This window comes from Oncorhynchus keta, chromosome 8 (genome assembly GCF_023373465.1).
Source record: "Oncorhynchus keta strain PuntledgeMale-10-30-2019 chromosome 8, Oket_V2, whole genome shotgun sequence".
NCBI lineage: Eukaryota > Metazoa > Chordata > Actinopteri > Salmoniformes > Salmonidae > Oncorhynchus > Oncorhynchus keta.
Genome location: NC_068428.1, coordinates 13,812,603 through 13,839,514, shown reverse-complemented (window position 1 = coordinate 13,839,514; position 26,912 = coordinate 13,812,603). Strand labels below are relative to the sequence as shown.

Below are 26,912 nucleotides of genomic sequence, written 5' to 3'. Positions count from 1 at the left end.
GTAGTTACTGTCATAAAGAATGTTATTTTAAATGCTAATAAGGCTGGTGGAACCGTTCATAGACAGTTCTAGGAAGAACCCTCCAAAAGTGAAATGGTTCTTCTTGCAAGAACCTTTAGATAATTAAATGTTTTTTGTGTAGAACTCTACATAGAGGGTCAAAGGTAGAACCCTTTGCAAAGGGTTCTACCTAGCACCAAAGAGGGTTCCCCTATGGGGACAAACCTGAAGAACCCTATATGGTTCTATTTAGCATGTTGTGAAGCATGTTGTGTAGCGGAATGTAAAAAATGGCTCAACTTACCCCACTCTCCCTATTAAGTCTCAAGGAGACCCACTGTGTTGTAGCCACACCAGGAAGAACAGAGAAAGGGGGAAAACCCTCTGGGCTCACATACAACAAGCTTTCTAGCCAAAACTCTGCATGGGGCTACAATGAGGAAGTGAAATGACTGCATTTGTCTTTTGCTTCCTTGCTGGCAATGGTCTGAGTAAAGTCTCAGGAGACTTCCTCATATGAATAAAAACAGTACACACAGGTTCTGTCTCTCAACGTGACCGAGTTGGCTCTCTCATTCACACAGCAACAGGCTCGCTACCAGACAAGCAGGCTGATGCTTCTTCTAACCACCACAAAAGTAAGTAGAGAGAGAGAGCAAAATTAGCATCTAATATCCAAATCTTGTTGAGCTGCAAGGGTTTACAGTAGGGAAATGTTTGTAACTTCTTAGAGCCAATGTAATTTTTTTGTTCGTTTTTGTTTCTGTGATAGTTCATTTGGATTATGTGTCTTCCTGATATAGAGTATATGTGTGTGCTTAAAAGAGACTACCCACTGGGCACACAGTCATCAGCCAGTTCTGTTTTCATATCATTTCAAACAGCATTGTAAACATTGAAATTAGGGTAAAACTTCAACTTCAATACATTGACTTAACCTGACTAACAGGTTGTTGAATCAATCTAATTCCAGCATAATCATCAGAACTATGTACTGTGTATGTAGAAATTGTGTTGAAAACTCCATGTAGAAATGATGTTGAATATTTAGGCATTGGTTATTTGACCTTGTTTCAATGTTGATAGTAAAATGGTATGTTTGAATCAAAGTCATTGTTTCAACGTCATGCCATCAACCTAAATAAAGAGATACATTGAAACAAGATGCAAATGCACAGTCCAAAGATTCCTGCCTGAATAGGAAAACCTCTCTGATCTTTATGGTTGAATCTGTGTTTGGAATTCACTGCTCGACTGAGGGACCTCATAGATAATAGTATGTGTGGGGTACAGAGATGAGGTAGACATTCAAAAATCATCTTAAGCTAAATTATTGCACACAGAATGAGTCCATGCAATTAATTTTATTCCTGACCGTATGTAGGCTTGCCATAACAAAGGGGTTGAATACTTATTGACTCAAGACATTTCAGCTTTTAATTTTTTATTAATTTGTCAAATGTTTGAAAAACAGAATTCCACTTTGGCCCTATGGGGTATTGTGTGTAAACCAGTAACACAAAATGTCAAATTAATCCATTTTTAATTGAGGCTGTAACACAAAAAAAAAAAGTAAAGGGGTGCGAATACTTTCTGAAGGCACTGTAATCAGGAATAAATCCTAAATAATAAAGGTCAATATCTCATTATTTTCAGAAATAAAAGGAAATAAATAATCTCAAACTGCAGTGGTCAAATGATTTGCACACAGAAGCAAGCACCAACGAGCATCACATGTGCATTGAGCGTGGCAAATGCGCTCTACAAATTAAACATTACTTTTATTACCAAGACAGAAAAATATACATGTAAAAGCTTAATTACATAAAGGAATATTTGTGGGAATATAGCCATAATATAAACAACAGAAAGGAGAAGGGAAAATATTTGAAAAGTCTACAGTTTAAAAAATACATTGAGAAGAAGCTGCACCCTTGTGTGGATGCTACTTCTCAAAAATGTTGATATTTCTTATAATATCTATATGCATTTTTTTTTTGATTGGAGAAAGAAAATGGTGCAATAAACTAGTGAACTATTTACCACAAAATACAGTTGAAGTCGTAAGTTTACATACGCCATAGCCAAATACATTTCAACTCAGTTTTTCACAATTCCTGACATTTAATCCTAGTAAGAATTCCCTGTTTTAGGTCAGTTAGGATCACCAATTATTTCAAGAATGTGAAATGTCAGAATAATAGTAGAGAGAATGATTAATTTCAGCTTCTATTTCTTTCATCACATTCCCAGTGGGTCAGAAGTTTACATACACTCAATTAGTATTTGGCAGCATTTCCTTTAAATTGTTTAACTTGGGTCAAACGTTTCGGGTAGCCTTCCACAAGCTTCCCACAATAAGTTGGGTGAATTTTGGCCCATTCCCCCTGACAGAGCTGATGTAACCGAGTCAGGTTTGTAGCCTCCTGCTCGCACACAATTTTTCAGTTCTGCCCACAAATTTTCTATAGGATTGAGGTCAGGGCTTTGTGAAGGCCACTCCAATACCTTGACTTTGTTGTCCTTGAGCCATTTTGCCACAACTTTGGAAGTATGCATGTCCATTTGGAAGACCCATTTACGACCAAGCTTTAACTTCCTGACTGATGTCTTGAGATGTTGCTTCAAATTTCCTTTCTCATGATGCAATCTATTTTGTGAAGAGCACCAGACCCTCCTGCATAAAAGCACCCCCACAACATGATGCTGCCACCCCCGTGCTTCACAGTTGTGATGGTGTTCTTTGGCTTGCAAGCCTCCCCCTTTTTCTTCCAAACATAACGATGGTCATTATGGCCAAACAGTTCTATTTTTGTTTCATCAGAACAGAGGACATTTCTCCAAAAAGTACGATCTTAGTACCCACGTGCAGTTGCAAACCGTAGTCTGGCTTTTTTTTTTAAATAAAAATTATGGCGGTTTTGGAGCAGTGGCTTCATCCCTGCTGAGCGGCCTTTCAGGTTATGTTGATATAGGACTCGTTTTACTGTGGATATAGATACCTTTGTACCTGTTTCCTCCAGCATCTTCACAAGGTCCTTCACTGTTGTTCTGGGATTGATTTGCACTTTTTGCACCAAAGTACGTTCATCTCTAGGAGACAGAACACGTCTCCTTCCTGAGCAGTATGATGGCTGCATGGTCCCATGGTGTTTATACTTGCGTACTATTGATTGTACAGATGAACGTGGTACCTTCAGGCATTTGGAAATTGCTCCCAAGAATGACTCAGACTTGTGGAGGTCTACAATTTTTTTTCTGAGGTCTTGGCTGATTTATTTTTATTTTCCCGTGATGTCAAGCAAAGAGGCACTGAGTTTGAAGGTAGGCCTTGAAATACATCCACAGGTACACCTCCAAGAAGCTTCTAAAGCTATGATGTCATTTTCTGGAATTTTCCAAGCTGTTTCAAGGCACAGTCAACTTAGTGTATGTAAACTTCTGACCCACTTGAATTGTGATACAGTGAATTATAAGTTAAATAATCTGTCTGTAAACAATTGTTGGAAAAATGACTTGTGTCATGCACAAAGTAGATGTCCTTACTGACTTGCCAAAACTATAGTTTGTTATTAAGAAATTTGTGGAGGGGTTGAAAAACGAGTTTTAATGACTCCAACCTTAGTGTATGTAAACGTCCTACATCAACTGTACATACAAAATAATACATATAGCAGCAAATCAGCCTGAATATCAGGACACACAACTGAAACACATTTCAACAACTAATTAATAATCACATTGCATGTGAAACTGTTCTTTAGAGATTGCAACTCCTCTGTCCCCACGAAAAGTGTGTTTATGGATCCATCTACATTCATTCCACCTGGGTGGGCCTATTGACCCAGCTGTGGACACATACTACAGACTGGTGCATAAACACATACACAATATATACTAAAGTACGTGGACACCCCTTTAAATTAGTGGATTAGGCTGTTTCCGCTAAACTGTTGCTGATAGGTGTATAAAATCGAGCACACAGCATTGCAACCTCCATAGACAAACGTTTGCATTAGAAAGGCCATACTAAAGAGCTCAGTGACTTTCAATGTGGCACTGTCATGGGATCAACCTTTCCAACAAGTCAGTTTGTCAAATTTCTGCCCTGCTAGAGCTGCCCTGGTCAACTGTAAGTGCTGTTATTGTGAAGTGTAAACGTCTAGGAGCAACAACAGCTCAGCTGCGAAGTGGTAGGATACACAAGCTCACAGAACAGGACCGCCAAACGTTGAAGCGAGTAGCACGTATACATCATCTGTCCACGGTTGCAACCCTCACTACCGAGTTCCAAACTACCTTGAAAGCAACGTCAGCCCAATAACTGTTCGTCAGGAGCTTAATGAAATGGGTTTCCATGGTCGAGCAGTCACACACAATGCCAAGCGTCGGCTGGAGTGGTGTAAAGCTTTCCACCATTGGACTCTTGAGCAGTGGAAACGCGTTCTCTGGAGTGATGAATCACGCTTCGCCATCTGGCAGTCCAACGGACTAATCTGGGTTTGGCGGATACCAGGAGAACGCTACCTGCCCCAATGCATAGTGCCAACTGTAGAATTTGGTGGAGGAGGAATAATGGTCTGAGGCTGTTTGTCATGGTTCAGGCCAACTTTGTGGAAAGCCATCCCAGAAGAGTGGAGGCTGTTATAGCAGCAAATGGGGGACCAACTCCATATTAATGCCTATGATTTTGCAATGAGATGTTTGAAGAGCAGGTGTCCACATACTTTTGGTCATGTAGTGTATATCCAAGCTAGAGGCTTCTATCCCTTATTTCAGGAATAACTTACTCTATAGTCATCTGCGAGGACAAGGGAGGCACTGTTACTGTACAAGACTACACTGCCTATACCATTGAAGTACTCAGGCAACTGAATGACCCGCAAAACACCAGTCTCAACATCAACAGTGAAGGGGCGACACCGGGATGCTGGCCTTCTCGACAGAGTTCCTCTGTCCAGTGTCTGTGTCTTAATCTTTTCTTTTTATTGGCCAGTCTGAGGCTTTTCTTTGCAACTCTGCCTAGAAGGCCAGGATCCCGGAGTCGCCTCTTCACTGTTGACATTGAGACTGGTATTTTGCGGGTACTTTTTAATGAAGCTGACAGTTGAGGACTTGTGAGGCATCTGTTTCTCAAACTTGACACTCTAATGTACTTGTCCTCTTGCTCAGTTGTGCACTGGGGCCTCCCACTCCTCTTTCTATTCTAGTTAGATCCAGTTTTGCGCTGTTCTATGAAAGGAATCGTACATAGTGTTGTACGAGATCTTCAGTTTCTTGGCAATTTCTCGCATGGAATAGCCTTCATTTCTCAGAACAAGAATAGGCTGACATGTTTCAGAATAAAGTTCTTTGTTTCTGGCCATTTTGAGTCTGTAATCGAACTGATGCTCTAGATACTCAACTAGTCTAAAGAAGGCCATTTTTATTGTTTCTTTAATCAGGACAACAGTTTTCAGCTGTGCTAAGATAATTGCAAAAGGGTTTTCTAATGTTCAATTAGCCTTTTAAAATGATAAACTTGTATTAGCTAACACAACGTGCCATTGGAACACAGGAGTGATGGTTGCTGATAATGGGCCTCTGTACACCTATGTAGAGATTCCATAAAAAATCAGCCGTTTGCAGCTACAATAGTCATTTACAACATTAACAATGGACAAATAATGGACAAAAAAAATGCCTTTCTTTCAATAACAAGGACATTTCTAAGTGACCCCAAATGTTTGAACGGTAGTGGATATCAAGCAAGTATTATCAGATCAACTGTTTTGTACAGATAATTGTCAGACTCAAGTTACAAATGCTGGTGAACACTCAAATAAAAATGTTTCACAAATGTCCTTTGTGGTCCTTAACTAGTCCTGTATTAGCGTACAAATGCTGCACATCCACCCCCAAACTACTTCCTGAGGCTATGTCCTTATGATATCACCTTAGCTCCTTACATTCCTTCTATTGATGAAAACCGTTTACCTCTTGTGTCGCACACATTTCATTCAACATTTAATTCCAGCTCACAATCAAGGACAGCTGTGTATTCCCTTAAACAGTGGTGAAGTGTGGGCCTGTGACTATGTAGCCTTGTGACACTGTCCTACTGGACTCTGTGCAGGTTCCTAGTTAAGTGTAATGGAGTACTATGGAATGTTGGAATCTTGTTATCTTCCTGCAGATGGCAGTATCGAGTCATGACCTGAGGGCCCACTTATTTTCTTTCTCCAATCAAATCTAAACGTAAACTTTTCAAATATATTCCATTCTCCTTTCTCTTGTTTGTATTATGGTTATATTCCCGAATTTCACTAATATCTCTTTATGTAACGAAGCTTTTAAGTGTGTATTTTCCTGTCTTTATATTCATAATAATAATATTTTATTTGTAGGGTGCGTTTCCCACATATGCATATTGTGTATATTGCATATAATGCATATTTTAAGCTTTTTGGTGCTTGCTTCTGTGCGCAAATAATTTGTCCACTGCAGTTCGAGATTATTTATTCCCTTATATTTATGAAAAGAAGCTGATACTGGCCTTTATTGTTTATGATTTATATCTGATATTTTAGCTTAATTCAATTAATTTATACTATGGTGTTTCTATACCAAGAAAACGCTACATTTTACAGTAGCCTATGTATCGCCTACCTAAAACATCCATTGATACATTTGAAGTCCTTAAAAATAGAAACGTCATATCCTAGTAAAATATAACGAAGATATACATCACATTTTGAAAGGATTCAGACCCCTTGACTTTTTCCACATATTGAGTTACAGCCTTATTCAAAAATGTATTAAATTGTTTCCCCCCCTCGTCAATCTACACACAATACCCCATAATGACAAAGCAAAAGCATGTTTTTAGATTTTTTTTGCAAAACAGAAACATCACATTTACATAAGTATTCAGACCCTTTACTCACTACACACGCCACTCCTGTGTTGTCTTGGCTGTGTGCTTAGGGTTGTTGTCCTGTTGGAAGGTGAACCTTCACCCCAGTCTGAGATCCTGAGTGCTCTGGAGCAGGTTTTCATCAAGGATCTCTCTATACTTTGCTCCACTTAATCTTTCCCTCGATTCTGACTAGTCTCACTGTCCCTGCCGCTCAAAAACATCTACACAGCATGGTGCTGCCATCATCATGCTTCACCGTAGGGATGGTGCCAGGTTTCCTCCAGACGTGACACTTGGCATTCAGGACAAAGTGTTCAATCTTGGTTTCATCCAACCAGAGACTCTTGTTTCTCAGAGTCTGAGAGTCCTTTAGGAGGAGGAGGAATAATATCCGACAATACCTTTTAAATTCTTTGCGCTATGCATTTTGCGAGAAACACTGAAGTGTAAGGGACCTCCAATTTTTTGAAACGGACTGGATCTTTATATTTACCACCTGGTTCCTGTTTCAGGAATAATGAAATCAGACCTTCTTGCTGAGTATCTGATAACCTACCATTTTTATAGGAATGTTTAAAACATATCAATAATGGTCCTCTGAGTACATCAACAAAGGTTTAGTATACCTCAACTGGTATGTCATCCAGCCCTGGAGTTTTCCCGGACTTAAAGGCTTTAATAGCATCAAGAAGTTCCTCCTCTGTAATGTGGCCTTCACATGAGTCTACAGCTGTTAATTTTACATTATTAATAGAAAAAAAATCCATAGAATTAACTTTGGTTAGTAGAGATAGAGGAGACTGAAATGAAAACATATGCTTAAAGTACTTTGCTTCCTCTTTCAAAATATTCTATCATGAACCATGGGTGACTGTCATTAGTTTCAGTAAATCATTTTTGGTAGCATTTCTATGATTAAAAAAGAGTATGGGGCATTTTTCTCCATATTCCATCTAGTTCACTTTATTTTTTGTAATAAACTCAGCAAAAATAGAAACGTCCTCTCACTGTCAACTGTGTTTATTTTCAGCAAACTTAACGTGTCAATATTTGTATGAACATAAGACTCAACAACTGAGACATATACTGAACAAGTTCCACAGACATGTGATTAACAGAAATGGAATAATGTGTCCCTGAACAAAGGGGGGGTCAAAATAAAAAGTAACAGTCAGTATCTGGTGTGGCCACCAGCTGCATTAAGTACTGCAGTGCATCTCCTCCTCATGGACTGCACCAGATTTGCCAGTTCTCGCTGTGAGATGTTACCCCACTCCTGCACCAAAGCACATGCAAGTTCCTGGGGATTTCTGGGGGGAATGGCCCTAGCCCTCACCCTCCGATCCAACAGGTCCTAGACGTGCTCAATGAGATTGAGATCCGGGCTCTTCGCTGGCCATGGCAGAACACTGACATTCCTGTCTTACAGGAAATCACGCACAGAACGAGCAGTATGGCTGGTGGCATTGTCATACTGGAGGGTCATGTCAGGATGAGCCTGCAGGAAGGGTACCACATGAGGGACGAGGATGTCTTCCTTGTAACGCACAGCATTGAGATTCCCTGCAATGACAACAAGCTCAGTCCAATGATGCTGAGACACACCGCCCCAGACCAAAACGGACCAACCACCTCCAAATCGATCCCGCTCCACAGTGCAGGCTTCGGTGTAAAGATCATTCCTTCGATGATAAATGTAAATCTGACCATCACCCCTGGTGAGACAAAACAACGACTCGTAAGTGAAGAGCACTTTTTGCCAGTCCTGTCTGGTCCAGCGACGGTGCCCATAGGCGACGTTGTTGCCGGTAATGTCTGGTGAGGACCTGCCTTACAACAGGCCTACAAGCCCTCAGTCCAGCCTCTCTCAGCCTATTGCGGACAGTCTGAGTACTGATGGAGGGATTGTGCGTTCCTTGTGTAACTCGGGCAATTGTTGTTGCCATCCTATACCTGAGGACGATCAGCTGTCCGTCCTGTCTCCCTGTAGCACTGTCTTAGGCTTCTTACAAGTACGGACATTGCAATTTATTGCCCTGGCAACATCTGCAGTCCTCATTCCTCCTTGCAGCATGCCTAAGGCACGTTCACGCAGATGAGCATGGACCCTGGGCATCTTTCTTTTGTTTTTTTTCAGAGTCAGTAGAAAGGCCTCTTTAATGTCCTAAGTTTTCACAACTCTGATCTTAATTACCATCTGTTAGCTGTTAGTGTCTTAATGACTGTTCCACAAGTGCATGTTTATTAATTGTTTATGACTCATTGAACAAGCATGGGAAACAGTGTGTAAACCCTTTACAATGAAGATCTGTGAAGTTATTTGGATTTTTACAAATTATCTTTGAAAAACAGGGTCCTAAAAAAGGACATTTCTTTTTTTGCTGAGTTCATTTTACATCTGATCTTTCTTGAATAAGATCCTACATTTCTTTTTGTTTTTCTTCTAACTTATTATGTGTCTCTATGGTACAGTGGTGTTTCTATCTATCTGTACTGTTAGTCCTTCTATTTCTTTTGTTGATATGGACTCTTTTGAACTAAATTGCTTTTGTTTTAGAGATGAGCATAGAATTGCATGGCCTCTAAAGGTACATTTAAAAGTGTCCCATACATTAAGGGGATCTGCTGTACCTATGTTATGTCGGAAATAGTCTGTTATAAATTCTTCTGTCCTCTGTAAAAACCAGTTATCATCCAATAGGCTTTAATTAAACTTCCAATATCTTCGCCCACGTGGATATTCTGTAAGAGTAATATAAACACCTACTCATTCAAGGGTTTTTCTTTATTTTTACTATTTTCTACATTATAGAATAAAACTATGAAATAACACATATGGAATCATGTAGTAACCAAAAAAGTGTTAAACAAATCAAAATATATTTGAGATTCTTCAAATAGCCACCCTTTGCCTTGATGACAGCTTTGCACACTCTTGGCATTCTCTCAACCAGCTTCACCTGGAATGCTTTTCCAACAGTCTTGAAGGAGCTCCAACTTATGCTGAGCACTTGTTGGCGGCTTTCCCTTCACTCTGCAGTCCGACTCATCCCAAACCATCTCAATTTGGTTAAGGTTGGGGGATTGTGGGGGCCAGGTCATCTGATGCAGCACTCCATCACTCTCCTTCTATGTCAAATAGCCCTTAAACAGCCTGGAGGTGTGTTGGGTCATTGTCCTGTTGAAAAACAAATGATAGTCCCACTAAGCCCAAACCAGATGGGATGGTGTATCGCTGCAGAATGCTGTGGTAGCCATGCTGGTTAAGTGTGCCTTGAATTCTAAATAAATCACAGTCTCTGTCACCAGTAAAGTACGGCCACACCATCACACCTCTTCATCCATGCTTTACGGTGGGAAATACACATGCGGAGATCATCTGTTCACCCACACTGGGTGTCTCACAAAGACATAGCAGTTGGAACCAAAAAATCTCACATTTGGACTCCAGACCAAAGGACAAATCTCCACCGGGTCTAATGTCCATTGCTCATGTCTCTTGGCTTAAGCAAGTCACTTCTTCTTATTGGTGTCTTTAAGTAGTGGTTTCTTTGCAGAAATTCGACCATGGAAGGCCTGATTCACAGTCTCCTCTGAACAATTGATGCTGATATGTATCTGTTACTTGAACTCTGAAGCATTTATTTGGGCTGCAATTTATGAGGCTGGGAACTCTAATGATCCTATGCAGCAGAGGTAACTCTGGGTCTTCCTTTCCTGTGATGGTCCTCATGAGAGCCAGTTTCATCATAGCGCTTGATGGTTTGTGTGACTGCACTTGAAGAAACTTTCAAAGCTCTTGAAATTTTCCGTATTGACTGACCTTCATGCCTTAAAGTAATGATGGACTGTCGTTTCTCTTTGCTTATTTGAGCTGTTCTCGCCATGATCAAATCAAATGTTATTTATTTGTCACATGCGCCGAATACAAACTTACAGTGAAATGCTTACTTACAAGCCCTTAACCAACAATGCAGTTTTAAGAAAAATAAGTGTTAAGTAAAAAATAGTTAAGTAAAACATTTTTAAAAAATAACAATAGCGAGGCTATATACAGGGGGTACAGGTAGACAGTCAATGTGCGTGGGGGCACCGGTTAGTCACAGTAATTGAGGTAATAAGTACATGTAGGTAGAGTTAAAGTGACCATGCAATATGGGCTTGGTGTTTTACGAAATAGGGCTATCTTCTGTATACCCCCATACCGTGTCACAACACAACTGATTGGCCCAAACACATTAAGAAGGAAAGAAATTGCACAAATAAACTTTTAAGAAGGCACACCTGTTAATTGAAATGGACTGCAGAGTGAAGGAAAAGCAGCCAAGTGCTCAACATATGTGGGAACTCTTTCAAGAATTCCAGTTGAAGCTGGTTGAGAGAATGCCAAGAGTGTGCAAAGCTGTCATCAAGACAAAGGGTGGCTATTTGAAGAATCTCAAATCTAAAATATACTTTGATTTGTTTAACACTTCTTTGGTTACTACATGATTCCATATGTGTTATTTCATAGTTTTGATGTCTTCACTATTATTCTACAATGTAGAAAATTGTAAAAATAAAGAAAAATCCTTGATTGAGTAGGTGTTCTAAAACTTTTGACCCCCATATACTACTCACCACTGCGACCTATATGCTCGCGTTGGCTGGCCCTAGCTCCATATTCGTTGTCAAACCCACTGGCTCCAGGTCATCTATAAGTCTTTGCTAGGTAAAGCCCTGCCTTATCTCAGCTCACTGGTCACCATAGCAACACCCACCCGTAGCACACGCTCCAGCAGGTATATTTCCCTGGCCATCCCTGAAGCCAAAACCTCATTTGGCCGCCTTTCCTTCCAGGAATGAATTGCAAAAATATCAGAAGGTGGAGTCTTATATCTATCTCTCTCTCTAACTTTAAGCATCAGCTGTCTGAGCAGGTTAGCGATCACTGTACCTGTACACATACCATCTGTAAATAGCACACCCAACTACCTCATCCCGATAGTATTACTTACCCTCTTGCTCTTTTGCACCCCAGTAGCTCTACTTGCACATCATCATCTACACATCTATCACTCTAGTATTAATGCAACATTGTTAATATTTTTGCCTCTAAGGCCTATTTATTGCCTACCTCCCTACTTCACTACATTTTCACACACTGTACATAGATTTTTCATTTTTTCCCCCAATTCTTCTTTTACTTTGTGTTATTTACTGCACTTTTGTTTATGTGTAACTCTGTGCTGTTGTTTTTGTCGCACTGCTTTGCTTTATCTTGGACAGGTCGCAGTTGTAAACGAGAGCTTGTTCTCAACTGGCCTACCTGGTTAAATAAAGTTTAAATAAAAATGTTAAAATAACGTCGGCATGTGTCTAGTCTGGTGCAGAATGATTCATCTCTGGTTTGAGATGAAGTGGTGTGAGGGGATGTGGTTAGATGTAGATTGTTCAAGCTGTGAAGAGGTATAAGATCATAAACACTGTTCTCACATGCAAATGAACATTGGGGTGTAGGGTACCTTAATGTAAATTGATCTTCAACTTGTTCTGCATGTAGATGACTAACTGGCATGGTATGCTTCTTTGTTCGAGTTTATACTAAAACATGGCGATGTTCGTCTTAGCCTGACATTAACTTCCTCTTTATCCAAGTCTCTTATCAAACCGATGACACCACTGCCTTCAAAGTCGAATGCAAATCAGGAAGAAAGGGTGCTATGAAGGAACACATGATGGGGGTGGATGGCATTTCACGTAAGGCCTAACAATTGTATGTGTGCATACAAGTGTAACTTCACGTTCTAAAATAGAGATAAGGGGTTTCACTGAGGGCTTGTTCACTGTTCACGGTCTACGATCTGTGTAAAATACACGTTATCTTAGTATCGTTGACAACTTCTTGCTATTCTTAGAGTTAAGCACATTCCGGAACCAGAATAGAAGGTAAAGGGTGGGCTGAACCTGTATGGAATGCATGTCACTTTCACCCTCCCAGTCATTAGTGCAGTCACTTTGTAAAATAATTATTGGGGTTTTCCAGATTATCTTTAGAAGATGTCTGACTGGGTTGGTGTTCAAGTTTTTGCAAAACAAATATCATAAAACATTTCTGTTTTGAGACCAACATCCTCAACGATTCCAGTGGTGTATATTTGTTATGACAACGGACACTGGTATCAGACACCAAATGAAAGCATTAGAGCAGGGCTTTATTTAAGTTGGCCTGAGACTACAGGGGCTTTCTCGACCTGTTATGACGTGCGTGCGTGATCACGAGGCTGTGGCAGCGCAAGCAGCCAATTCTATCGCTGCCAGTCTAACCACATTCAAAGTGTCTAAAAGTCCCTGTGACTCCACCATGATACTTCCTGTGTTTACAGAACCAGAGAATGCCTCTTCTGCACCTGTCAAATCTTCCAAAACTGACACGGTTGCTGTGGAAACCATGATGAAATGATAGAAAAGGGAGGCGAGGAGGATTCCCCGACAGACAGAGCCCTGCCAGGAGCCTGGAAGGAGGACACCTAGACTACTTAGAGACACTGACAGAACTGAGGGAGGAAGCCTAACTGAGCTGAGGACCAGCAGCATGGACCAGCAGCATGGAAAAGTGGAGCGCTTCCTCAAGCTGGGCTACTCCCACAGTGACATTGCGCGCGTGTTGGAGAGCCTGCGCCATGACGCCCAGACAAACGACATACTGGAGGAGCTGATCAAGACCTGCCAGACCCCCACTACCACCACCCCATCCATACCAGCCAGCCGCTCAGCCTACTCCAGCCCACAGCTGATCCCCCGAGGCTGCAGCTCTCCCCAGCCCAGCCAGCGCCTGCGGCCCAGCTCAGCTACAGACAGGGATCCCACTGGGGGATTCAGACCAGTGGTCATTGATGGGAGCAATGTGGCCATGAGGTGAGTTTACTGATCCTCCATTTAGGACTATAGGGATTGTAGCATTAGATGGATAAAGACAGAGTACTGGATGAAATGCTGGCACAAATGATGGTAATGAGAAAAAAACACAACAGCACATAGGGATTTATCTGGTCACGGACAGTACCTGTATTGTCACGGTACATTGCCCCCATAGAGAGCATGTGAAGTAGTACATCAATGGTCCTTTCCTTTTTACTCTATGCGGCTACCTAACTTGTCCTATTCTGGGCAGATGTTACCCACTGAGGTATAAATAACGGTGTTACCATTGCGTGCCAGTAACTGAATGCTATATCCACTCCAGTTTCACTTCACAGACCAACTCATCTCACGCTTCCTCATTAATAGAGAGGGAAGTGAGAGTGGGTGATGCTTTGAGGTGAATTTCAGAAGAATCTGCGGTGGCTGGCAGGTGACCACAGGTATATGAGAGGATGACCTTTGCCTTCAACATAAATAACTCGTATTCAGATGCAATGGCGATTGTCTATCGATCAATAGCATCAGATATGCTATAACAATAGTGAGAGAAAAAAATAGTTAAAAATACTCTGCGATAATCAACAGGTGATGGGAGGGAGGGGATGAAACGATAGCAGAAACTGAGAGGAACAAAACAACAATGTTCACTTCTCATAAATCGGAGATTTTCTTTCTGACACAGATCACTCGTCTTGAATTAGATCTGCTTTTTGTGGGGGACTGTCGCTGAACTTTTGAAGGTTTCTACTTCTAAGGCACAGTCACTCCTCTCATACTCACCCCGTTGGCAGATATCTCAGTGACTGTGCAGTCTGCTTACAAAGCCACCTTTGATTACTCAAGTCCTGAGTTTGCTTGTCCCGTAAGGACTCTGTCTGACTGGAGAGAAAAAAAAAAGTCTACCCAAAACACTGTCTCAACTTTCTAAGCAAAAGACATCTTTCTACTCATCATTGTGTGTTTTCTATAACATCATTGTTGTTCTAGTGTTGTTGTTGGGTTTGGGTGCCCCAGAGTGTTTTAAAAATAGGCAATGAGGTCTTATGTTTGGTGAAAAGCTGCCTACCACTTCCTGATGGTTGATTGCTCTATTTACTGATGCCCGTAGGCAAATCATCCTCTCTCAGTGAGCTCCTGTCAGTCAGGCCCTTTCAGGTCTCCGCGCAGCAAGTCTTAGACCTGTCTAAAGTTCCGCTGGAGACATCACGCCACTACCATACAGGATGCTGCAGCTCACATCTGTCATGCGAGGTTAAATAAGTGTAACATTATACCTTATCCAAGCTTTTCCAAGAACAGAAGAGTAGTGTTGTTGAAGAGGCACACAGAGATTCTGAGACTTCCTGTTATTCCAGTTTATAGTCATTTGGGGAGATAGTTTTCCCTTAAGGCTTGTTTCTGGGATTGAAGGACACACAACAGTGTCTTTGCTGTGGTTCTGCAAGAGTTCACATGAATTGGAGTAGTTGGGTCACACGGCTGACAGGATTTCTGAGAAGGGAAGAGAGACGTGACAGCTGTTTAGAAGTGAAAAAAGGAAGCTAATTTTCATACTCTGTCTTTGTAGCCATGGCAACAAGCAAGTGTTTTCATGCCGGGGGCTGCTGCTGGCAGTCAGGTGGTTTCTGGAGAGGGGTCTTCGTGACATCACTGTGTTCGTGCCCCTGTGGAGGAAGGAGCAGCCCAGTCCCGAGGCCCCCATGACAGGTAGGACACACACCTGTTATACTGTCTGACCAGGGCTAGATGGCACTGTGGTGCTAACGGTCACCAACACACAGAGATCTACAATCTCTTACAAAACAGATTCGTTTTGAAACTGCAGTACAAGTGCTGTGGTATTTTGCAGAATAACTGCAGTTGAACTGCAGTTATACTGCACTGTCGCTGCAGTTACACTGCAAAATGACTGCAGTATGGACGCAGTATTGCAGCATATTGCTGTTATACTGCACTCTGACTGCAATCTTTGTTTTCGTAAGGGACATTAATGGTCCAGGTTTCAATCTTCTTTATGGTCTTTTATAACTGAGAATTGTTATTCACACCATGTCTTTGGACCAAATGGCACCATTTTCCCTATGTAGTGCACTACCTGTGACCAGGGCCCATAGGACTTTGGTCAAAAGGCTCAGGTCAAAAGTAGTGCACTATATAGGGAAAGATGTGCCATTTGGGACAAAGACCATGTCTTGTTAATGGCTGACATATGACCCATCAACTCCGTGAAACCCTAACCTCTTGTGACGTGGCCCAGCAGATCAGCACATCCTCCATGAGCTGGAGAAGAGGGCGATCCTGGTGTACACCCCGTCACGCTGCGTCAACGGGAAGAGAGTGGTATGTTACGACGACCGCTACATCGTCAAGCTGGCCTACGAGTCCGACGGTATCGTTGTGTCCAATGACAACTACAGAGACCTGCAGATAGAGAGGCCAGAGTGGAAGACGTTCATAGAGGAAAGGCTGTTGATGTACAGCTTCGCCAATGACAAGTAAGTCTCAACACTGAATCACCCAGCAAAGGTCAAATCAAATCCAATCAAACCGCATTTGTCACAGGCGCCGAATACAACAGGCGTAGACCTTGCTGTGAAATGCTTACTTACAAGCCCTTAACATCTATGAGGGTACCTGATGCAGGGCCTATAAGGAGGATATAAACCATTTCAAATTGGGGTTGGGGATACAGGGGATACAGTACGAGAGAGATGGTTCCACCACCTACATAATCACTCCAGCTTGTAAACATATGATAGATCTGTAACAAAGGCATGGCTTCCAAGAGTTTTGAGCATCATGCTTACTTTCGTCTTTCTATGACTTTATATTCGAGGTTCATGCCTCCAGATGATCCTCTGGGAAGGAATGGCCCAACGATTGACAACTTTCTGATGAAAAAGCAGTGGACCCCAGAAAACAAGCAGCAGCATTGCCCGTATGGTTGGTAGATATTTTTTTACAATACACACTTTTATTTTTAGTTTCCTTTCTCATTTATCTGGAGGGTTTCAACTAACTCCAATATGAGCCAGCTGAGCAGGATTTGATTTCCAGTTTGTGATTAGCAGTTGGGTCTTGTGATTTTATTTGGTTGCCTGTTGGCCATAAGAGAGCAGCTCCCCTCCAAGGCACAGTACCACTCACAAACAAAAGGCCTTTTTATCGACACCCAGGATAGTAGAGCTTCAGATTAAATGGCAGGCCTGGGATTATTATTATTATTACTCCTGTCAGGGGAGTACAAAGCTCCCTCATAGCACTCCACCGTGTACCTAGGGGATCAAAAACAGGCTGGTGACCAGACTTTATTTTTGTTTGCCTTGCCAAGTGTGTTTACAGTACTGAAGAAGGGGGGGGGGGGAAGAGGGCTTTACAGTGCACTCAGACGGACACACATCCTTGTTGACAGTCTCTTTAAAGAGATACATGGTACATCTGCAAGCCGTGTTTTGAAAGCCCATAAATATTCCTTATTTGTTTCTTTCCAGGAAAGAAGTGTACTTACGGAGTGAAGTGCAAGTTCTACCACCCAGAGCGCTCCAACCAATCACAGCTGTCTGTGGCAGATGAGCTGAGAGCCAAGAGCAAACCTACTGCTCAAACAGACAGGGAGCGGTCATTTCTCCCCTCAGGCCCCAGCCCTGCTCTGATCCAGGAAGTCAGCCAGGAGGCCCACCCTTACACATCCCCTTATGAGCTGGATCTAACTACTACTCATCTATACAGATATCTATCCACACCGCCTCCCCTTATAAAAGAAGAGCATTCCCATTCCCATTCCCACAGGGCTTCGCCTATCGATCAGTTCACCAGCCAGAGAAAAACAGGCAGCCCAACTCTACACCACAGGTCCAGCCTCAGCCTCTGCCCCAGCCCAGACACTGACGAGGCCTTCAGCTCCCTGGAAGCCTCCCTGTCCAGACTCTATGTCCAGGACCAGACCAACAACACCAAGGGGCCAGTGGTGTCCTACACCTACAGCAGTGGGGTGGCCAACTGCAGCCAGCACAGTGGGGACTTCTACCCTTCCAGCACTTCCAGCAGCCACAGCCACAGCCACGCCAGCAACCAACAGAGGCTCAGCCTGGGTGGACCCTCCTCAGCCTGGGATGCCCCGCAAAAACTGCCACAGTGTGGCTGTGACGACTCACAAAGCTTTGAGTGCAGCCCGTGCATGTACAAACACCAACATCTCCAGTCAAAGCTAGGAGGGTGCTCCTATGCTGTTCACAGTAACCATATCCATTTCACAGAGCAGCAGTACTTCCAGAGTCCTCCCCCACAAAGGCAGAGTCACAGCCTCCCAGAACACAGCCCGGGACAGGGCCTCTCTGGCGAGAGAGTGGGGATGACCAGGTCCAATGGAGGTAAAGCTCCAGAGAGTGAGCAGAGGAGGAGTGTGAAGAACCAGCTCAGCACCCTCTTCCCCCACAGCATGGTAGACTATGTGATGAGTGTGTACCCACACACCCTCAATATGTCAGAGCTGGTGCCTCTGATTCAGAGGTTCCGAATCAGCCACATTCCTTTCTAACATGCAAGATCTGTGATCATTTCTCTGTAAGCATTAAACACAGTAGTCTTCAGCAGACTAGAGGAAAGCCTGAAATGTAGCAATCTGAGCTGAATGTGTTATGTCAAGTGCAATGCACTACTGTCTCCTGAATGATGCTAGTTCATTTGGAATCTAGCATTGACTTAAATATATTCAAAGCAGCATGTGTTGTTTTATCATGTAGCCTCAAACTGAGGGAAGCTATCAGACAAAATGGATGTTGACCTGTATGGTATGCAGAATAATACTGTCCTTGTCATTATTCTTATCCATATTAAACATAAGTCATTGGCAATTGTCTGATTATCCATCTCATTTACACACTGCCAAGCTCCCTGCACTTTACCATACCAACTATTTTAGGTCTCTACTGCCATCTATTGGAGTGAGGAGAAATGATCCAATTGTCATCACGTCACCACAAGCCAACAACCAATGGAATGGAATCAACATGTAGAATATCCAATAACAATTCCAGAATAGATTATTTTCATATATATATTATTTTTTTTACAAATAACTTCCCAGCTAAAATCAAAAACACTTTAGATATCCAAATTATTTTATTTTGTTTTATTAATAAAACAAGTATGAACTGACTCTTCACAACGAGCTTTGCAGATAAAGCTGAAAACTGGGTTTCTTTGGGGGTTTTAGAGAAAGAAAAAAAAACATGACATAAGTGCTTAAGAGAGACAAAGAATTTAGCTTCTACCTAATTGTTTTTTTTAAACAATATACTATGCTTTGGTAAAAATAAAAAAAATAATCTTGATTTGTGACTGCATACATAATCAATACAAATGCCAATCTAAGGCATTAATGTAAGGCAACATGTAAAAAAAACTTCACAAAGAATAATAAACTATTCCACAATTAAGGTAAAATCATTACAATGGTAAACTTTTAAACCATCCGCATCAAACAAAAGCTTCACAGGACAAATGATACCAAATAAAAAACAAGATACAAAGAGGACAGTCACCATTTTGTCTCACTTTACTAGAAATGTAAAGATGGCACTGTCCTTGTAGTCTTTTTTTTTGAGGATATATTCTAAACTTCTGGCCAGGAGGAGATATGGTAAAGCACATACCTATATAAATATCTGCTGATTTGAAACAGGAATACTTTTAAAACATATTCATTCTGATCTTTGGAACACTCTAGAAAACCCAATTTATACTGCATAGCAAAATACTCTGATTTCTGAAAGCCCCCGGGAAACAGTTGCCTTCCACCAAGCTGTACATAGACAACACCTTAATACAATTACCAAAGTCTTTTCTTCCATCCGATTTGAAAGCGTCTATTTTGATGCAAGTTTTAGGATGAACTGAAAAATTCATGGGTCTCGTGACGCTGAGGTGTAAAAGTTCCCAAATATTAAACCTACATTCCAGTTGTCAGATAAGATGTCATTCTGCTTCGGAGCTTTTTTTTCACCAGTCCAAGAGCTCTGGCATCCTAGAAAACTCGTCCATCTTTCGATTTTGCCGCATCTGCAGATCGTACACAGGGAAATCTGCATTTACACAAGCGATGAACAACAGACGGAGTGAACGAAGCTTCAGGACTGCAGAGTTTTCATACAACTGCCCCCCTTTTAACACGATACTTAAAATTCTCACAGAAATCAAGTAAAGAGCTTAAAAGGGACACTGTGCTTATTGGTTTGAAAGAAAATGGAAACAAAACAAAGTTATTAAAGTCTATAAAGCTATACTTACAGGAAATACAAGTGTTTCATAGTGTGAGGAAGAAGGCATTTAAGGCACATTCAAAAATTATGTACAGTAAAAAGCTCAGGGGTATTTCCTCCCCCTATGTACTGTACACATAAAGCATGCAATTTATTTTCCGTTCTTTTTACTGTAGATTGAAGAGACTGATAAGGGACACTACAGGGGAGAACGAGAGGCAGGTTTTGGTGGCAGAAATAACACTGAGTTTCCCCCAGCCATCCTATAGAAACAGAAACCAAACAAATAGTCCACAAGTAGTCTGTTAGTTTTCCCTTCAGGTGTGAGGTGACAGCTGACCAAAGTTCCCATTCCTGATTAGGCCATCACAAATCAGCAAAGGCACCCATGTTGGTTTTCGTGCTTGTGTGTGTGCCCTCACACTGCAGGACACCGATAATACTGTATAAGGAAGCAGCGAGGCATCCCCAGGGGTAAAGTCGCCCGTCGAGCAGGGAAGGGGGATGACCCCACGCATGCAGAGACTCCAAGGTGAGGTATCATCCAACTCTGCTGGCTAAGTAAAATAACACAACCTGTAAACACTATCCAGTCAAGCCTTCAGCATTCTACAAACCTCGGAGGAGGGGGGGAAAAGAAACAGGCCCAAAATGGAAAAAAACTACAAACCCTGTCCATTCATTTTCTTACCACTAGCAAAAGAAAAACCTTTCAAATCTAGTTTCTTTGACTCTCATAGAAAAGTGGAGCAGGGTGTTGGATATTGTCGGCGTCTTTGTGGCTCAGAAGTGCCGTGGGAACTCGCACTGTTCACAGCGGTTGAGGGCGGGGTGGTTGAGGAAGGTGCAGGCAGTGCAGCTCCACTGCGTACCCTCGTCTTCCTCCTGGTCTGACTCTGGATAGAGGGGAGGGAAAGAGAGAGAGAGAGAGAGAGAGAGAGAGAGAGAGAGAGAGAGAGAGAGGCTTTAGTCACCTAACAGACTACAGAGAAACACACAGACATACAGGCAGCTGCAGGCAATGAACATCAATCAAGGTGTTCTCAGACTGTCAAGGGTGAATCAATGTGTCAATCAATGTGCTGGTTTGTTTTTCAGCAATAAAAAATGAATTTTGTCACTGCACCACTGATGGTTTGAGTTGGCAGTTGTTGGTAGTTGCTGAATCACTGTGGTTCTTTTACCCTCCAGGATGTGTATTGCACAAGAAAATTATTAAAGGGGCAAGCCGCAGTTGAAACAATAAAAGCATCCCTCTGCTTTTCAGCAAAAAGCAGAGGGATGGGCCTGGAGAAATGCAACCACTCTCAAATTCATAGACAGAGCTATGGATGCAAGTACTGACCATTGATGATATTAAAATGATAGATTTAACCATGTTGAGACTACAGTGTTGTTTACATGCATTGTGTTTACATTGGAGTAAAACAAGCTTATTCTTTGAGTTTTGATGGGGTACAACAGTTGAACTAAGCTCCTGAGGCATTTATAAGTTATATTCTTCAATAATCAATGGGTATATATCATTAGTTTATATATATATCATTCATTTTTTTAAAATTAGTTTTAAGTCCAAAAATGTGATGTAGCAACTGCATATTGCCCTTTTAATGCTAAGAAAGCATCCGAGTGCTAAGAGAATCCTGTCAAATGTTCAAATAACAGGAAAACCTTTCATCAACAAATGTGCTGAAGGGATGACTCAAGTTATTTTCTAGTGGTCAATGGTGCTTTCTAAGTATGAAATGGCAAAACGTTACGTAAATGTCATCTGTTGAAAGATTGTTATGGAGTGCAGGTTGGATGGACAGGACTGACCCAGAATGACGGAGGAAAGGGGAGAGGTTGGACCACTGGGACAGACAGAGGGACAGAGGGACAGACGGACAGAGCTACAGGTACCAACCCAGGGGGAGAGCAGCGGGAGGAGGAGGGGCAGAAGAGGGCTCCATGGTTAGCGTGGAGGTGACATTAAATATTCTTCCGTCTGTCCCCTGACCCTCTGGCTCTGACAGGTCCCAAGCACAGGATGGAGGGAAGGAATGAAGCAAGAGACGGAGGCGAGGAATGGCATGAAAACAAAGATGACATATGCAGAGGTGAAAACAACACCGCAAGTATGAATGAAAACACCAATGATGCCAGGTTTTACAGATACTTGAATGAAAACACTTAGGATGGAAGGTAACATACGTGATGAGAATGATCTAAACAACGCAGACTTCACCCAGATAGACAGAAATAACCCATGATAGAAACCATCACAAGAACAGATCTCAAGCCCCATTATCAATAGATATTCATCGATGAAACACCAAGAGAGGGGAAAGTGGAAGCGGAAGAGGTTGTCCAGAGGTGACCATGCAACCTTTCCTAAACTTACCAACACGTAAAGTACCTTTGGGTTTGGGTGGGACGGGACCTAGGAATCCAATGTTGTCATAGAAGTTATGAATTGCACTGGGATTAAAGTGGGGTCCTGCGACAAACAGGACAGAGACATCATAAGAAAAACTGAAAGCATCAGTGCGCATAGCATACGAACATACAGTTGAAGTTGGAAGTTTACATACACCTTAGCCAAATACATCACAATTCCTGACATTTAATCCTGGTAAAAATTCCCTGTTTTAGGTCAGTTAGGATCCTCACTTCATTTTAAGAATGTCAGAATAATAGTGGAGAGAATGATTTAATTCAGCTTTTATTTCTTTTATCACAGAAGTTTACATACACTCAATTAGTATTTGGTAGCATTGCCTTTAAATTGTTGAACCTGGGTCAAATGTTTCAGGTAGCCTTCCACAAGCTTAAGTTGGGTGAATTTTGTCCCATTCCTCCTGACAGAGCTGGTGTAACTGTGTCAGGTTTGTAGGCCTCCTTATTCGCATGCGCTTTTTCAGTTCTGCCCACACATTTTCTATGGGATTGAGGTCAGGACTTTGTGATGGCCACTCCAATACCTTGACTTTGTTGTCCTTAAGCCATTTTGCCACAACTTTGAAAGTATGCTTGGGGTCATTGTCCATTTGGGACCGAGCTTTAACTTCCTGACCGATGTCTTGAGATGTTGTTTCAATATATCCACATAATTTTCCTTTATCGTGATGCTATCTATTTTGTGAAGTGCACCAGACCCTCCTGCAGCAAAGCACCCCCACAACATGATGCAGCCACCCCTGTGCTTCACGGTTGGGATGGTGTTCTTCAGTTTGCAAGCCTCACCCTTTTTCCTCCAAACATAACAATGGTCATTATGGCCAAACAGTTATATTTTTGTTTCATCAGACCAGAGGACATTTCTCCAAAAAGTATGATCTTTGTCCCCATGTGCAGTTGCAAACCGTAGTGTGGCCTTTTAATGGCAGTTTTGGAGCAGTGGCTTCTTCCTTGCTGAGTGGCCTTCCAGGTTATGTCGATATAGGACTCGATTAACTCTGGAAAAGATAATTTTGTACCAGTTTTCTCCAGCATCTTCACAAGGTCCTTTGCTGTTGTTCTGGGATTGATTTGCATTTTTTGCACCAAAGTACATTCAGCTCTAGTAGACAGAACAAGTCTCCTTCCTGAGTGGTATGACGGCTGCGTTGTCCCATGGTGTTAATACTTGCATACTATTATTTGTACAGATGAACGTGGTACCTTCAGGCGTTTGGAAATTGCTCCCAAGGATGAACCAGACTTGTGGTGGTCTACAATAGTTTTTCTGAGGTCTTGGCTGATTTCTTTTGATTTGCCCATGATGTCAAGCAAAGAGGCACTGTGTTTGAAGGTAGGCCTTGAAATACATCCACAGGTACACCTCCAATTGACTCAAATTACGTCAATTAGCCTATCAGACGCTTCTAAAGCCATGACATCCTTTCTGGAATTTTCCAAGCTGTTTAAAGGCAAAGTCAACTTAGTGTATGTAAACTTCTGACCCACTGGAATTGTGATACAGTGAATTATAAGTGAAATAATCTGTCTGTAAACAATTGTTCGAAAATTGACGTGTGTCATGCACAAAGTAGATATCCTGACCGACTTGATAAAACTATAGTTTGTTAACAAGAAATGTGCGGAGTGGTTGAAAAACGCGTTTTAATGACTGCAACCTAAGTGTATTTAAACTTCTGACTTCAACTGTACATGCAACAGTCACACATACAGCAGCAACTGTGTAGGAGTCAAAGACCAATAAAGCAAGAGACTGCAGTCTAACACACAAAGACAAATAAAGAACTCAGAAAACAAAGCCATGAGCCTTTAGTCTTCACAAATCCATCTATTGAATAGAAGCCATATTCAATTCTGAGCCACCTTAAATTCTCCATTCACCTGTGTGATTGTGCTAGCTGGTGTATTACTCCTGTCGCCCGTGGAGAGCGGCCAGATGGGCTATAAATCCCTTGTTACCAACCAGCAACAGGATGCAATTCAGGAAACAACTGGTAGTTAACATTACAATGGCAGCACCTTGACTGCGTGTGCCGAGGGGATGTGACCAGACCAGGCCTGGCAGAGGCAGACAGACCTACTACTGTACAGCTGTACTGAACACAGGTCATGCCTCCCCGCTCTGCTTCGCTCTGTTGTAGTCCACATTAGTTTCCCCTCTCTGACTCTCTCGCTCTCTCTAGAGAGCAACCCATTATAACATACAGAAATATGACTAAACAATGAAATATGACGACCCGGGCTATACGAAGGAGCCGATCTTAAAGCAACAAAGACAGCACGTTAAAACACCATGAACACACTGGACGTACAGCACACGCATGCACACCACACACAGAGAGCTGGTGTCACGTTCATCCCAACACCGGCAAGCACGCTGACAAAGCGCACCCCACGAAACCAAGCCGAGCTGCCTACCTCTTGTTTGAAGATCGATTTCTTTGGTTAAAAGGTCGATGTCAATCTGCAGTATCCTGTTTTTGCATCGTAACTGCTGCATTTCCTCAATCTGATAAGAGAGAAGGAAACAGGGTCATATAAACCGCCATTTACAGGCAGGCAGCAGCATGGTATGCTGATGAGGCACAGTGGAGGAGTAGAGAGACTGAGAGCCTCGGCACATGCTGTTCGGTACAGACTCACAACACAAGCCTGTAATAAGTCAATGGAGGTGCACGGAGCCAAGTGGGCTAACAGTGTCAGGAAGAGAGTTATCTCCAGGTCTCCCTGGCCTAGTGAATACACAGAAAACACAAGAGCTACTGAGTTCAACTCCAGGCATTTAACTTTAACCTTCCACGTCCTCTTTTCGCGGCCCTGACTAACTAACACACAGTGATAGTTGACTCCAAAAAATGCTGATTCAACAGAAAACTCAGAGCACCACTTGATTTGCGGTCTGATATAGTTCAATAAACCCACAGCTGCAGGCTTAACGTAAACCTGACATTGGGTGAAAAAATTCAAAGGGAGGGTGTGTGTTTTTTGAATTGCCCCAAAGAATCATGGTTTCCTTAGAAAATACATTAAATACACCGCGCGACTCAGGAGCGTATTGTCGAGTCAAATTGCCGAAGACCTCTACTAAAGACAGTTGAATACAGCTGCTGCACAAGGAAAAGAACATTGATGTTCTCGTCGCTGTAGTATCTCTCTGTGGGAGAGTAGTGTGTGTAGTGGGAGAGCAGTGTCTGTGCGGACTTACCGAGGGGATTTGGGACTGGGAGTTGGATCGTTCTAGCCGTCTCCTAGTCAGGTCGTTCTCCATCTCGTTGACCTCCTCTTTTAGCTTCTCCAGCGTCCTCTTTTTTAACTCCAGCTCATGCCACAGCCGGTCCATACGGGCCTTCTGGTGAACCAACAGGGCTACAAGATACATAGTACACATTAACCCTGTGACATGGGGACAGACTGATGGCTTATCTCTGACTGCTGAAGTACATGCTTACAGCACAGGCTTATGTTGTGTTTGAAGAACCGCAAAAGCTAGATACATTTCCCTTTTGGAAATGACGCTATGTGCAGTGGGGCTGAGTAAGAATCATACAGTAGCATAATCGTTCTTCATTTCATGGCCTATTTTAGAAAGGGCTTCTGGCGGGAGTGAACAATGATCCCGGGGAAAAACTTGCACAAAACACATCCTAAGAAGTGTTACATTGTCTTATAACGCATTCATAACATGCTATATGCTATGAGGAAATTAGCCATCCCTGCTTTAATTCATTCATTCCCTACACAGAAAGACCAAAGTAAACAACAAACATAATACACCCCCCCCCACCACCACCACTCAGAATTAGGCTTTGTGTTTTTCCAGACAGATGAGGAATGCATGTAGAGGGCTGCAGTGAAAGATAAGGGGCAGAAGGCACAGCCTCAGGGCCGGGGAGAGAGAGGAGAGAAGCCCCACAGTAGTCGCAGCAGCAATAAGCGTCTAGCAAAGGCCACAGGCACCGACTCGCACGTAATCCAGTCAAAGTCCAAAAAAGGAAACGCTGCGCTCCAACACATTTGACTCACACCGCCGCAGTCCAAGGGCTGTCAGCGCAAACCCAGCATTATAGCAGCCGACTCATGCTCCAATCACACCCCTCCCCTATGCGAGTCACCTTCAACAATTCATCTGCTCCCTCAAATCAGGCTGAGATGAAGCACGGTTTTAAGGCCAAGAGGTTTTTAATGAGACAAACGTTGACGCAATTTGGCTTTAAAAAAAATGCATTAGTGTCAATATTACGGAAATCAAAGTTAAAAGCAGGCATAAACGATACGCAATAGTCAAATGACTTTCTTGGCAGAAAGCAGTGGAAAAGGCATTTCCTACTGGTGGACAAAAATGCATTCTATTCCTTACTGTCATGGGGGAAAGTTATTCTCAAAAGTGGATGTTATGTCTCTTTGGCCACTTG

At 42.3% G+C, this 26,912-nt stretch overlaps 2 protein-coding genes across 18 annotated transcripts in view; one reads left to right on the top strand and one right to left on the bottom strand.

Annotated features, from left to right (window-relative positions):
• Window positions 1-514: 514 nt before the first annotated feature.
• On the top strand, window positions 515-18,654 carry LOC118386820 (probable ribonuclease ZC3H12D). 3 transcript variants are annotated; one of them, XM_035774691.1, is made up of 6 exons: window positions 515-638; window positions 13,264-13,795; window positions 15,369-15,508; window positions 16,062-16,296; window positions 16,638-16,744; window positions 17,293-18,654. In XM_035774691.1, the coding sequence occupies exons 2-6, from the start codon at window positions 13,473-13,475 to the stop codon at window positions 18,336-18,338; spliced, it is 1,851 nt and encodes a 616-aa protein (XP_035630584.1). In that variant the 5' UTR covers window positions 515-638; window positions 13,264-13,472; the 3' UTR covers window positions 18,339-18,654. The 3 variants fall into 3 exon arrangements, with proteins under 3 accessions (XP_035630584.1, XP_035630583.1, XP_052379462.1); XM_035774690.1 differs by having other exon boundaries at window positions 16,059-16,296; XM_052523502.1 differs by lacking the exon at window positions 515-638 and having other exon boundaries at window positions 13,035-13,795; window positions 16,059-16,296.
• Window positions 18,655-20,777: 2,123 nt separating this feature from the next.
• Window positions 20,778-26,912, bottom strand: part of tab2 (TGF-beta activated kinase 1 (MAP3K7) binding protein 2) — a 73,441-nt gene continuing 67,306 nt past the window's right edge. For 5 of the 15 annotated variants that reach the window (XM_035774676.2, XM_052523501.1, XM_035774678.2 and 2 more), the window contains 5 exons: window positions 25,706-25,866; window positions 24,919-25,009; window positions 22,445-22,540; window positions 21,968-22,069; window positions 20,778-20,957 (listed from right to left, as the gene is read on the bottom strand). In XM_035774676.2, coding sequence (XP_035630569.2) covers window positions 20,845-20,957; window positions 21,968-22,069; window positions 22,445-22,540; window positions 24,919-25,009; window positions 25,706-25,866 — 563 coding nt within the window. In that variant the 3' untranslated portion in view covers window positions 20,778-20,844. Of the gene's footprint in view, window positions 20,958-21,967; window positions 22,070-22,444; window positions 22,541-24,918; window positions 25,010-25,705; window positions 25,867-26,912 lie in introns of those variants that run through there. The other 10 variants (XM_035774679.2, XM_035774680.2, XM_035774682.2 and 7 more) reach the window with 10 other exon arrangements.